A 13,888-nucleotide genomic window follows, 5' to 3' on the forward strand; every position below is an offset into this window, starting at 1 on the left:
TGGGAGTGGCAAGTTTTTACCGGATTACGTATGTGTGAAAAACCTTGTGCAATATAAATTTATAAAGAATAGAAAAAATTCGATCACGAGGCGAGACTCGAACCCGCATTTCCTTTCCGCAATTTCGGCATCCGCCCCGGAATGGCGCGAAAGGAAATTTATATTTATAAAGCATTTGAATGCCATAAAACCAAAAAAAAATATAAATTTAACAAAAAAAGGTCGTGTTCCACGTTACAATATTGTATTCACTGAAAAGTGCTTCATATTGGTTGAAATGGTTGTTAATCATCTCAATAGATGGCGCGCGGTGTGTCCCTTCAGACACATAAAACTGAAAGAATAGAATAAATTCGATTGCTCTGGCGGGTCACGAGTGGCTGAGTTGGTTAGGCATCCTCCCGGAATGACGCGAAAGGATGCGGGTTCGAGTCCCGCCTCGTGATCGAATTTTTTCTATTCTTTATAAATTTATATTTATAAAGCATTTGAATGCCATAAAACCAAAAAAAAATATAAATTCAACCTTGTGCAATGTTGAATTGAACGAAAACCCAAATTTTTGCTTTAATAACTCCTTTGAAATTAATTAAAATGATCACAACGAGACAGAATACATTGCCGCTTGACATTCGTAAACTCTCCAATCTATTATTTTATTAATTTCTAAGTTGCTGAATTTTAAATGTCAAATCACTTTCATAACCCGCATTCAGCTGCTCACGCACGATAAGCAAATAATAAATCTTTATTGAGTTTACAAAAATGGTAAAATTAAAAACGCGGCTCTGTCTTCATAGCCGGGAAAATTCTGTGTTCATATGAATTTCCTATTATATTCAAGTCCATCTCATCCAATACAACATAATTATTTCCAAGCATTTCGAGCGATTTTTTCCCTATACATATTTCAGGGTTCTGGTGACGTCAAATACCATTTGGGTACGTACATCGAGCGTCTCAACCGCGTGACGAACAAGAACATTCGTCTCGCTGTGTGCGCTAACCCATCTCACTTGGAGGCTGTAGACCCAGTGGTGCAGGGCAAGACGAGGGCGGAACAGTTCTATAGGGGAGATAATGAGGGCAAGAAGGTATGTATGGGATTTGGGTAAAAGAAAGGGCTGGTTAATTTCCTTAATAAGTTAAAACGGTGATAACAATTAATAGCAAAAAAGAAACTGTTCTGTTGAAAGTTTGAATTTGAATTATTCAGTAGCAAATTATTGTCCCCATTAGTAAGAAAATGCGATTAAAGCGATGTAGAACGACAACCATAATAACAATCTAAACACAAAATTTTCTCATTGCTTCAAAATGTTAATTTTCACTCAATTATTTATGATACAATTATGATAATTACACCAAGTTTCATATTTTATTATTTATCTATACTAATATTATAAAGAGGAAAAGTTTGTATGTATGGTTTTCACGCATAAACTACTGGACCGATTTTGATGAAATTTGGCACAGATAATCTTTAGACCCTGAGAAAGAACATAGGCTACCTTTTATTGCGAAATATGTACCACGGGCGAAGCTGGGGCGGACCGCTAGTTACTAATAAACTTATTAATTTCTAAAAATTGAATCTATGTTCACAATAGGTTACTATTTCCATACTAGGTAATGTCCATCCTTCTCCACGGAGACGCAGCCTTCGCCGGCCAGGGCGTAGTATTCGAAACGATGCACTTGTCAGACCTCCCAGCGTACACTACACACGGAACCATTCATATTGTAGTCAACAACCAGATCGGATTCACCACGGACCCTAGGCACTCGCGTTCCTCTGCTTATTGTACCGGTAAGTGGACGTTTTGTCAATTATCCAAATACATTTATTAATATTATGTAACTGTATAAGGACCATAGCATGTATAAATACGTTATAATATGTAGTTGCTTAATTGCATTAATACATCAAAATTATTTTAAGGTAATGTTGTTGTTGAGTATGTTTTGTAGGAAAAAAAATGTGTGCATGTACTAGTGTACATACGTAAGAAGTGTAACTTCTTTATGACCTTATTTTTCAAAAAATAATTTACTATATGCAACTTTACAGAAATACGTCGAATCACGCGTGGTAGGGATAAGAAAAAGATGGCGCGTAACGGAAAAATGTCAGGCGTAACGAAAAAATGTTACACTAAATTTTTTTACAACCCCGATAAAGAAGTTTCACTTCAATAAATAAAATATCAAGATTTTTCATGACTACAGAAACTACGTTCGATCATGATTAGTTCGTAAAATAGGCTTCAATATCAGCAAGCGGCGTAACAGGCTCTAATTCTTATGTCAACTGCCTAATCTTTCCATCTTATAGACGAATTGATTACAAACTTTATTTGCTGAATATAGTTACTTAGGTTGAGGATTTATGCTAAATAGTATCTTAGATACATTCTGCTAATAAATAGAACATATAAAAATGTTTTTCACATCATGCCAATCGATCGTAATTTATTTTTCATACATAGATAAGATGTTTTTTAAGTTGTATATTTGTTGTACACGCTCCATATTGACAATACGAAAGTTGGGTAATTGAATTGAATTGGAAAAGCCTTGTCTTGCTTGCTGGTTCATCATATGTAATCTGTTTCATGTGTGAGAAGAGAGAAAGAGTATGCCTTATAAACGACTATATATAGTACTTACATTATTTTTCCATCGGTTTGAAACTGTTAAACTAATTAGTAATATGCTGGTATCATGGACAACGTTTGTCATCGGCAAGCATTTTTCTATATCCAACCTCTGTGATCTATTTATTAACCGTATATTGAATGTTTGCAGACGTGGCGCGCGTAGTGAACGCCCCCATATTCCACGTGAACAGCGACAACCCGGAGGCGGTGATGCACGTGTGCAACGTGGCGGCGGAGTGGCGCGCGACCTTCCACAAGGACGTGGTCATCGACATCGTGTCGTACCGCCGCAACGGGCACAACGAGGTCGACGAGCCCATGTTCACGCAGCCGCTCATGTACCAGAAGATACGGAACACTAAGCCCGGTACGTGATTTAAGTGATCTAACTATCGTTTAAATAATTGACTTTAAAAAAATAGTGGGAGAGATGTAAATTCAATTCAGTACCAATTATTAATTTATTAGTGATAAGCCTGGTACGTTTTGACGACTAAATAAATAAACATAAATAAAAATATATGTGGCCCTCGGGGACTGCCGCGGTAAAGCTATTGCATGCTATGCCTTCAAGCCACACCTCCGAGCCCGTCGGAGTGGGGATCGTGAGGTTTTTCGTTACGGAATTTCTGGATTCGGTCCCCGCGTTCAAGGCCCGCGATAGAAGCTATGCAATAGCTTAAAAAGTACAGATGCAGATAAAATTAAGTAGCTATTATTTAAGAGATAACACAAAACTGGTTGTTATGTTTGAATCAAATTTTAAAACACACATGCATGAGAATTATCTGAATCAAATTAATAGAGATCTCATGTGGTGCATGGGAATTTCCAGCTGTGAATTATAAATAATAAAAGACAACAAAATTGCTTCAACCTATTAAGACTTTTAAGTTATGAACATTACGGTATATCTTCTTTTCCAGCTCCAATGTTATTTTCTGACAGTCAATTTTATTTCTATTTTTTTTTGTTCAGTTCTTGAAATTTATGCCGACCAACTGATCACCGAGGGCGTTGTGACCGCTGAGGAAGTAAAGGATGTAAAAGACAAATATGAGAAGATCTGCGAAGACGCGTACAACCAGGCGAAACAGGAGACCCACATCAAGTACAAGGACTGGCTCGACTCACCCTGGTCTGGATTCTTTGAGGGCAAGGACCCACTTAAGGTAAGAATTATTTAAAATATGCAAATTTTTTATGTCGGCTTATTTAATCTCTTTCTTTCATTCAACATGAAATTTACTGTTATCTTTTCATATTTTTGCTGTTTAATAAGATGTCTGGTATATAATACATAATATATTCTAACTAAATTCTGATTAAAACAATGCTCGACATTAGCATAGTTTAGAATCAGTCACACATGTAGACATTAATAAACATTGCATAGTATAATTCTCTACTAACTTCCGCAGATGTCCCCAACCGGCGTGGTCGAAGAGACCCTAGTGCACATCGGCAAGCGTTTCTCCAGCCCGCCTCCCAACGCGGCCGAGTTCGAGATCCACAAGGGTCTGTTACGTATTCTCAAGTCGCGTATGGAGATGGTCGAGAAGCGTACAGTGGACTGGGCCCTCGCTGAGGCTATGGCGTTTGGTTCGTTGCTGAAGGAGGGTATCCATGTGAGACTGTCCGGAGAGGACGTTGAAAGAGGCACGTTTTCGCACAGGTGTGTTAAGTTTATGAAAATTCCAATAGCTCTGTGATTATTAACAGTGGAGATGACTTTAGATATGCTATCAATCTAAGGGCCGATTTTTCAATGCTTGGATAAAACTTATCCGTCCAATAAAGTATTACACGATATATTAAAATGTCACGTAAATTGTCAAATACGGGCAATTAGAATACGTTTTTAAAATGGTAGTTTTATACATTATTCGATGAATAAGTTTTATCCAAGCATTGAAAAATCGGCCCTAAATTGCAAGATAGCATAGGAATAATTGATGTTGAATGTTTGCAGTGTAATAAGGTTAATTTTCGCAATGTATAACAGAACTCTTATGGATTCATTGAATATGATTATACAAAAAATAATCTGTTTATTTCGCAGACATCACGTGCTCCACCACCAAAAGGTAGACAAGGCCACCTACTGCCCATTGGCGCATCTCTACCCCGACCAAGCTCCATACACCGTGTGTAACAGTTCACTTTCTGAATATGGTAAGATTCGCTGTGATATTCACGTAAGAATTGCATAATCCAGATTTTGGGGATAAAGTTCCTTAACGCGCGTTGCGAAAGGGAACTAGACTGTAAAAATTAAGACCAAAAGTTGTAACGTCACTTTTTGCTATAGTTGTAAGCCGTGCGGCGTTCACGTGTTTCTCTGTCTGTCTCTCTCTCTTATTGAGAAAAACCACTTATAAGTACCTTCGTTCCATTTTGGTTATATGTAGTCTGATATACACATGATAAAAAATATGTTAATAAATAAATTTTGGAGTACATATTTATTACATAAGATAAAAGTAATGAATAAATTGTTTGATAAAAAATATCTGAATTTTGTTTACTTCTTCTTCATATGTTCATTGTTAATTGCTAGCCTATATTTTCGATTCTTTAATATTAATGTTCGTCTGTCATTACTCTTCCTGATATGTTCATGGTTATTTACTAGCCTATAGTTTCGATCCATTAAACCCATAGAGATCTAGAGAGATGCCAATCGCTTGCGCTGAGTACGAAACCGTGTCTCATTACAAATTTACGCACACAACTGCAGTAAACAGAATCAAAACAATACTTCGCGTTGTGTGCGTGTCATCACACAAAAATATGAGAGCGACTATTCGTTCGCACACTAGATTGTAAGTGACGTACGTATACAGCACCACTACAGCTTGTTCTTTTTTTGGGCATATTGCTGCGACACCGGCCCCGCCCCCTAACCATATCTCCCTTTAGTTTCTGTGATCTGTGATTAAACCTATGTCTCTCTTTCCACAAAGGCGTGCTCGGCTTCGAGGTGGGGTACTCAGTGACGAACCCGAACGCGCTGGTGCTGTGGGAGGCGCAGTTCGGCGACTTCAACAACGTGGCGCAGTGCATCATCGACCAGTTCATATCGAGCGGGCAGGCCAAGTGGGTGCGCCAGTCCGGCATCGTGCTGCTGCAGCCGCACGGCATGGAGGGCATGGTGGGTGCACACACTAGGTTTTTAATTAATAAATCGTTTATTTATAAATAATAAATAAATAAAAAGACGTGTGGCACTCAGGGACTGCCGCGGTAAAGCTATTGCATGATATGCCTTCAAGCCTTCAAGGGAGAGTGAGGTTTTTCGTTACTAAATTTCTGGATTCGGTCCCCGAGCTCAAGGCCCGCGATAGAAGCTATGCGATAGCTTAAAAAAATTACAAATCTTTTATTTGGAAACAATACATAAGTACAAAGCAATTTAGACACGACGATTGGCTCAACTAGGAATATACCTGTGCTAGAGACGATAAGAGATATTTGCAAGTAAATATCGTATATAAAGATGGCACATGCTTATTACATTTACAGCATGCTTAGCCGTCATTTAACAGCATGCAAATTATTTAAATTTACATGTATTATATTATACACTTTTTGGAGTGAAGAATGCATTTACGCATATCCAAGGCACTCGGAAAGATCATCGGGTTAACGGACTCCCATTGCAAACAGTTGACATCTAAAATTTATACATTCAAATAGACTTCCTGCAGAAGCGCTTTTCAATCGGTTTAGAACATAATATAATTTAATATTTATTACCGCAATTAATGTACCAAATTTTAATTGAATGACAGGGACCTGAACACTCGTCGGCCCGCCTGGAGCGCTTCCTGCAGATGAGTGCTGATGACCCTGACTACATGCCACCAGAAAGCCCCGATTATGAAGGTATGCAATTAATTTGTTCTAATACCTTATTTACCGTTGAATCTATTAATTTCCAATATCGTCTTTCGGTATATTTTAGTTTTTTATATACATATTTATGTTTACAGTGATCGAAAGTTTTTTCATTTTTCACTCAACTTATTTATCATAAGAGTTATACATTTATGTACATTTGTCTTCAAGACTGACATAAATATTTATTGTTCTCTTTATCTTTTACTTAATGCGGATTTGCAGTTAGATTAAAGCCTGAAACAGCTTGTACCTAGTACCTAGTAATTTATAAAAAAAATGGTTGTTTGTAAAGTAGGTTTACGATCGAGATGTTTACGTGATAACGTCTTATTGGTGGCAGCGCTCGAGATGAGACGGGAGATCGGTCCGTCTCTCTCTCGTTATACCTGCGATCGCGCTCGTGAGGTTTTGGTGTGACACAAGTTTCTGAACATGTCACCCGACTAAAACGATTTTAAAAACGTTATCACGTCAAAAACGAAATAATTCCACATACAATAATATCCATATCCCTTGTTAGTGCGTCAACTCCACGACTGCAACTGGATAGTGGCGAACTGCTCGACGCCCGCGTCGCTGTTCCACATCCTGCGGCGGCAGATCGCGCTGCCGTTCCGCAAGCCGCTCATACTGATGACGCCCAAGTCGCTGCTGCGCCACCCCGAGTGCAAGTCCTCCTTCGACGAGATGGCTGAAGGCACGGCGTTCAGGAGGTAACACGCATACATATAGACAACACGACTTCAATGTGAACTTGGCACTAAACACATTTAAGCATAAAAAAGACAGGTTGCACTCCGGAAGTGCCGTCAGAAGTGAAAACTTAATTATTAACGTTGAGCATGTTTGATATTTTGGAATGCTATCCGTCTTACGCTTTTTCGATCAGGTCACGTGTCCTGACGCGAGTTTAAGATTTTATACCCATTACAGAAAAAGTGCTCAACGCCGCTAAAGGAGTTTTCACTTCAATAATCGAACTGCTACACACGCATAGGCAACACAACTTCTACACACGTAGACAATACAACTGCTACAAGACGTAGATAATATAACTGCTACAAGACGTAGGCAATACAACTGCTACACAAACGTAGGTAATACAACTACCACAAGACGTAGGCAATACAACTGCTATAAGACGTTGGCAATACAACTGTTACAAGACGTATTTACAAATATAGATACCAATTTTAGCGATTTCTATGTCTTAATATGGTGTGTTTCATTATAAACATTAAACTTTCGCTCTGATTATTATTCTAAATTATAAATTTGTTGTATACAGAGTGCTGCCCGAAGAAGGCCCGGCGTCCGAGAACCCGGACAAGGTCCGCAAGGTCGCTTTCTGCTCCGGCAGAGTGTACTACGACCTGCTCAAGGAGCGCCGCGATAGAGGACTAGAGAAGGACATCGCTATTGTCAGGTACATGCAATGTGTTAACTGGTCTTAGTTTTTAGTCTATAGTTATGAATTCTTGTCCCTTCATTATAGAAAGAGACAGATAATGTATGAAGGGGGGAGCTTGAAAGCTTAAAATATTTTATTGAATGAACACATTATAATGTTATAGCCGTTGAAAAATTTGAATTAAATTAGAAAAAAAATCTAGAACTAATAATATGTACTTTAGTATGTCCTACTAATATTATAAATGTGAAAGTTTGTGAGGATGTGTGTGTGTTTGTTACTCTTTCACGCAAATACTACTGAACCGATTACAATGAAATTAAGCACACATATAGAGGGTAACTTAGATTAACACATAGGATAGGTTTTATCCTGGAAATCCCACGTGAACGGGAAGTATGCGGGTTTTTCTTTGAAAACGCGGGCGAAGCCGCGGACGGAAAGCTAGTTGTCCTATAAATAAATGAAACAAACTCTATATTATAGTAATGAACAATAATAATTATTATTATACTTATTGTTCATTCCCATAATATATTTAATTTAAACGCCTTATGTTAATTTAAATAATTTTTGGTCAATTAGCGTTTTAACGTTATAAAAGTAAAAACGTAAACATTGGTGCAGGCTCGAGCAAATCTCGCCGTTCCCGTACGACCAGCTGAAGAGCGAGATCGCGAAGTACCCGAACGCGCAGCTGGTGTGGAGCCAGGAGGAGCACAAGAACATGGGCTCCTGGAGCTACGTCGAGCCGCGCTTCCGCACGCTGCTGCGTGGACAGCGCACACTCAGGTACCCGTCAATGTATTTGTTTGTATGTTAGGCTCAAACGTCGAAAACACTCATTGAGCTACAACTCACAGCGCACACTCAGGTACCCGTCAATGTATTTGTTTGTATGTTAGGCTCAAACGTCGAAAACACTCATTGAGCTACAACTCACAGCGCACACTCAGGTACCCGTCAATGTATTTGTTTGTATGTTAGGCTCAAACGTCGAAAACACTCATTGAGCTACAACTCACAGCGCACACTCAGGTACCCGTCAATGTATTTGTTTGTATGTTAGGCTCAAACGTCGAAAACACTCATTGAGCTACAACTCACAGCGCACACTCAGGTACCCGTCAATGTATTTGTTTGTATGTTAGGCTCAAACGTCGAAAACACTCATTGAGCTACAACTCACAGCGCACACTCAGGTACCCGTCAATGTATTTGTTTGTATGTTAGGCTCAAACGTCGAAAACACTCATTGAGCTACAACTCACAGCGCACACTCAGGTACCCGTCCCAGTATTTGTTTGTATGTTAGGCTCAAACGTCGAAAACACTCATTGAGCGAGAAAATAGCTGCAATGAGTTGTGGGTACAGAAAAGAGAAATAACGCGAAATTTGTGTTGCGGCTCTAATGAAAACGCTCACACCGCATTGTTGTAATGAAGATATGCCACAGGCAATGATGAGCATTACTTGTTACTTGGTTTATCATAGTCTTTGAACGTAACATACGTATATTTTAAAAATATTACGATTGTTTAGGAGAATTGACATACTATAGACGAGTAGACTTACAATCGTTATTGAGTTTAACATCATATTTCGTGGCAGGAAGGTTCAAAGTCTATTATATCGTTGTTTAGAAAACTCTGCCTCTTCTAATACAAATCTAAGCAGAGTTTTGCTTCGGACAATTTTTGAGCGCGATTGTGAATCTAGTTTTTGTTGTATGTGAATATCTACAGGTGAAATGGAGGTAGGTGGGTATTGCGCTTGATGTAAAGAAAGAAAGAAAGAAAGAAAAAAAGCTTTATTGCCAACAAAAACTTAGACTAACTTAACTTAAAAGTAAACACGTATTAGGCAATCGGAACAGACTCAGCCATGCTGTGGGCTAACACCCGAACAGCGCTGATTTTCAGTCTGCCCGCGTATTTCCGAGGTCCTACATTTATATAAATACTAATAATAAAATAAAATTACATCTATAACTGTTCCTATCAATAAACGTAAAAATTTATAAATACGTCTACATATTGTGTACATGATATAATATGCATATATATATTATAAAACAAAATAAACAATATTATTATACTTACATAGATATTTAAATAGAGTAATTAAGTAGAGTAATAGTTGAGTTGAATTTAAGTAGAGTAATAGTTGAGAATCACTAAGGAAAGAAAGCTGTATTTAGTTATTTCGTGTAAGGTATTTTGTTTGGAACAACCGATTGCAATGCATATATGTACATATGCATGTATTATATGTATATTATTTATTATTTAAAATCTGCAAGAGTTGTAAGAAATATCGATTTTGGTCGATAAAGAAAATACGGCACCTTGAGAGCATTTATTCAGAAAATTATATCCATAGGTCAATATCATCAAAGATTTTAGGTTAATTTATATAGAGACGAGTATTCAATTGTTTTTTACGCCTTGAAGCATACAAGCTTAACGCAAATAAAGACAAAGAGCAAAGTGTTGACAACATGCTAGCGATCAGTATAATAGTCCGGGCTCCATCGCCCATTTTTGCAAGTGATAACTATCAAGCTAATTTTTCGTGAGTAGCTTTATTTTGATGAGATGCCCAATAATTTCATGTACGAAACTCTCGATTGTGGTAGCTTACAGAGGTAACAAGGATAAAAATTTTTGATTTGACGGTTCTCAAATATTTATTACGCAATTTGTAGGACAATATGTCTGTTGAATTATATAAGTATTAAATAAGTGAAAATAAAAAAAATCTGCTGGTTAGTAATCATTTGTGATGACTTCGTTATCGCTACACATTGGAAAGAGGGGGACTCTTTGATCAAACCATAGATTTTGTAGGACAAATATTTTTTCGAATAATTTAGATAATTATCTTGAGATTGAACAACAAAAAAACATTCAGTTAGTAATTAATATTTGAGAACCATCAAATCAAAATATTTTATCCTTGTTTCCTCTGTAAGCTACCACAATCGAGAGTTTCGTACATGAAATTATTGGGCATCTCATCAAAATAAAGCTACTCACGAAAAATTAGCTTGATAGTTCACTTGCAAAAATGGGCGATGGATCCCGGACTATAATACTTCCCATTGAAATTTTATTTAAAAAAAAAGAAAATTTGAACTTCGATAACACAAACGTAGCTTGCAGTTGAAATCCTACATCACCTATAACAGATGCATGATTAATCATTTAGCTACTAACTAGCACACAACCATAACGTAGGGCCATTGGTTGCAGGCGTAAACAAGGGGGCGGGTGGTTTAGCCAACTGTTGGGTGGCGGTGAGGACAAACAGACAGACGCACACACTGAGACTGTGCCGCGCGTCATTAGGTGAGGATATTACCGCCTGTAATGATGCTTCGCACTTTGTTTTCATAACTGTGGTCTTATTTTGTATTCTTGTCGTTTGTCAGTGGAAAATTTAAGTAAAAAAAAATTAATAAAAATAAACACAATACGAATTGAAAACCTTTTGTCGTTTTGGGTCGGTCAAAGAAATTGGTGTTAGATAAATTTGGTTGCAATAAAAAATGTTGATCACGGTCAATCAACGTTTTGGGTCGGTCAAAAATTGGTCATAATGCAATTTTTGTTTGTTTATAAATAATATATGAAGATGAATGGTTGTGTTGCTTTCTGTTTAATTAAACTACAAGTAATTTGAACTGGGACACGCAAATGTTTGTATCTCAAAAGGTTAATTCTTCGAGAAGCGACTCACTGCTTACGCACAACGGTTGTTTTTTGCTTTTATTTATCATTTTAAGGTGATGAATTAATTTTTCTAACATTTACGGCCCTTTTTAAACCTTCGTAATTTTTATATTATTAAAGTTGTCGTGATGGAAATTCTTGACAAGAAAGTTCAATAGTAACACAATACGTCTACCGTTTTAGAAACATGATTCCATGATATTTTCTCGATAGAAAAAAAATACAAAGTTGTCATTGTTATTTTTTTTTAATCTCTGGCATCTTCAAAATAACAAACTTAAAGTTACGACTTTTTGGATATTAACTATAAAATATACAACCTATACGTCTACCGATTTAGAATTTTGAAATATGCGATGGTTTTGAAATAAACAAGAAATACTTGAAATTAGCGCGCGACCAGCCAATATAGCGAGAGCCGCCCTGTACCTTCCTACCCCGATCGCTGCACGAGTCATTCCCGCTACGGCCGTCACACGGGGAACTTGTGTCGCTCGCGCAATCGTAACAAAGGGTGACAACACGATAAGACAAAATGAGACAAATGGGGACAATAAAGAAAATAAGAAGAAGAAACATAAAGGTTGGAGGAAAAAGAATGCTTACAATTGGAACAAATTAATGAAGTAAGTTGGTTTTATTTTAAATTTGATGATAATTGTATTATAGACGATGTTTGATATGTACCCCTATTTTAAGTACATAACGAATGTGTAAGATTTTTTCATTTATAGCATAGATAATCTTTTCAGAAATCCGGAATCCAGAAGGAAAATAAACCCACTGATTGTTCACAATGTGAACCCACTCCTTCGTAAGTACCTTTATTCAGTCAAAAATGTATGTTATCAACGCTCTACTTTTTTTTATCGCATGATTCCATTTTTAGCAAAAAGCAACAAAGTGCAAAGAAATAAAAAATCATGGTGAACTTAGTGGAAGTATGGTGGATGTAATATGGAACAGGAGCTCATTGGAGTAGTATTATATTTAAAAAAATACGAAAAAATTTCAAGAATTACATTTCTTAGTAGGTGGTAGATAAGTATGTTGTATAAAGAATTTGATGTTGATATTTATTTCATTTATACTTACTACACCTGTGCGGGAAATTGCTTAGTACTAAAACAGGTTTATATTCATATTTACATAGTAATGTGAGTTTTCATTTCGAAAAATTTTGTGTAAGTATATTAAATTGAGTTCCTGGGTGCTCTGGAAACACAATTGGGCCCGGAAGATGGCGCTGCAGTCACTCCTCCTAATCACATGAACCGATTTGCTGGTACAGAATGGCGGCGAACAGCTGAAGACCGAGCCAAATGGCGTGCCTTAGGAGAGGCCTATGTCCAACAGTGGACGGAGAAAGGCTGAAGAGAGAGAGAGAGAGAGAGAGAGAGATTGGTTGATTCGTTTTCACATTAGCTAATATTATGTATTTTTGTTGTAAACTTAATTTAATGTTTATAATACATTATTATTGGTATAAATAAGCCAGTGTTCGTCTCACATTGCTGTACCTGCCTACCTACCCTACCAGGGCCTAACTTTGTTCTGGCTATTTTATTTTGATTATTTGTAATGAATAATTACAATTATAATAGAGTGCAAAAAATAAATACATGCGTCAATATATTTTGTGTTTTTTTTAAAACAATTTTTTTATTTAAAAAAATATCATTCCGACCGCACCTATTATAACCTGTATTATTTTGTAATAAAGTAAACATTACTAAATAATAATAATTATTAATAATGTCTAAGAAGTTGTTAAAAAGAAGATTATTTGTTTATAAGCAAGAAAATAAAACCAATAAATCAACAATTAAATAAATGTATAACAATATTATAACTGAATGACGACTCCATACATGTTTGTCCCGAGTCGGCCAGCGGCAGCGCGGCGAGTTTGCAAGAATGACTTCGCGCACACCCGCGTTCGCGATAGCGAGCTATTAGACTCCGCCCGCCAAGCAGTGGATTTTTTTTTGTGTATCGTCTTAATGTTTCATGTAATTTCATCACTTCATCTTTATATGTGCAATTATCGTCATCACATTTTTTGCTTACCGGTTAGACATTAAGCTATCATCTGCAAGCTACGTTTTAATTTTCTGATCAATATAAGGTACTTAACTACTTACTATACAGGGTGTACCAAAAAGTAGTGATGAACGGA

At 37.0% G+C, this 13,888-nt stretch overlaps 1 protein-coding gene and 1 long non-coding RNA gene across 6 annotated transcripts in view; both read left to right on the plus strand.

Moving 5' to 3' along the window:
• Ogdh (oxoglutarate dehydrogenase Nc73EF) overlaps positions 1-13,888 on the plus strand; it is a 34,901-nt gene that overhangs the window by 17,438 nt on the left and 3,575 nt on the right. For 3 of the 5 annotated variants that reach the window (XM_090107038.1, XM_090107039.1, XM_090107040.1), the window contains 12 exons: positions 915-1,094; positions 1,630-1,810; positions 2,809-3,027; positions 3,639-3,832; positions 4,082-4,335; positions 4,723-4,835; positions 5,627-5,814; positions 6,455-6,548; positions 7,084-7,276; positions 7,852-7,989; positions 8,602-8,766; positions 11,230-11,325. In XM_090107038.1, the coding sequence (XP_089963164.1) occupies positions 915-1,094; positions 1,630-1,810; positions 2,809-3,027; positions 3,639-3,832; positions 4,082-4,335; positions 4,723-4,835; positions 5,627-5,814; positions 6,455-6,548; positions 7,084-7,276; positions 7,852-7,989; positions 8,602-8,766; positions 11,230-11,325 (2,015 nt within the window). The remainder of the gene's footprint in view (positions 1-914; positions 1,095-1,629; positions 1,811-2,808; positions 3,028-3,638; positions 3,833-4,081; positions 4,336-4,722; positions 4,836-5,626; positions 5,815-6,454; positions 6,549-7,083; positions 7,277-7,851; positions 7,990-8,601; positions 8,767-11,229; positions 11,326-13,888) is intronic. The other 2 variants (XM_090107041.1, XM_090107042.1) reach the window with 1 other exon arrangement.
• On the plus strand, positions 11,806-12,914 carry LOC149904711 (uncharacterized). Its single transcript, XR_016457220.1, has 3 exons — positions 11,806-12,335; positions 12,462-12,523; positions 12,599-12,914. It is a non-coding gene; the product is annotated as an uncharacterized LOC149904711 (long non-coding RNA).

The sequence above is a fragment of the Colias eurytheme genome, chromosome 11, assembly GCF_061535395.1.
Source record: "Colias eurytheme isolate Ceu_HAF_F1 chromosome 11, ilColEury1 Martin Lab GWU primary, whole genome shotgun sequence".
NCBI lineage: Eukaryota > Metazoa > Arthropoda > Insecta > Lepidoptera > Pieridae > Colias > Colias eurytheme.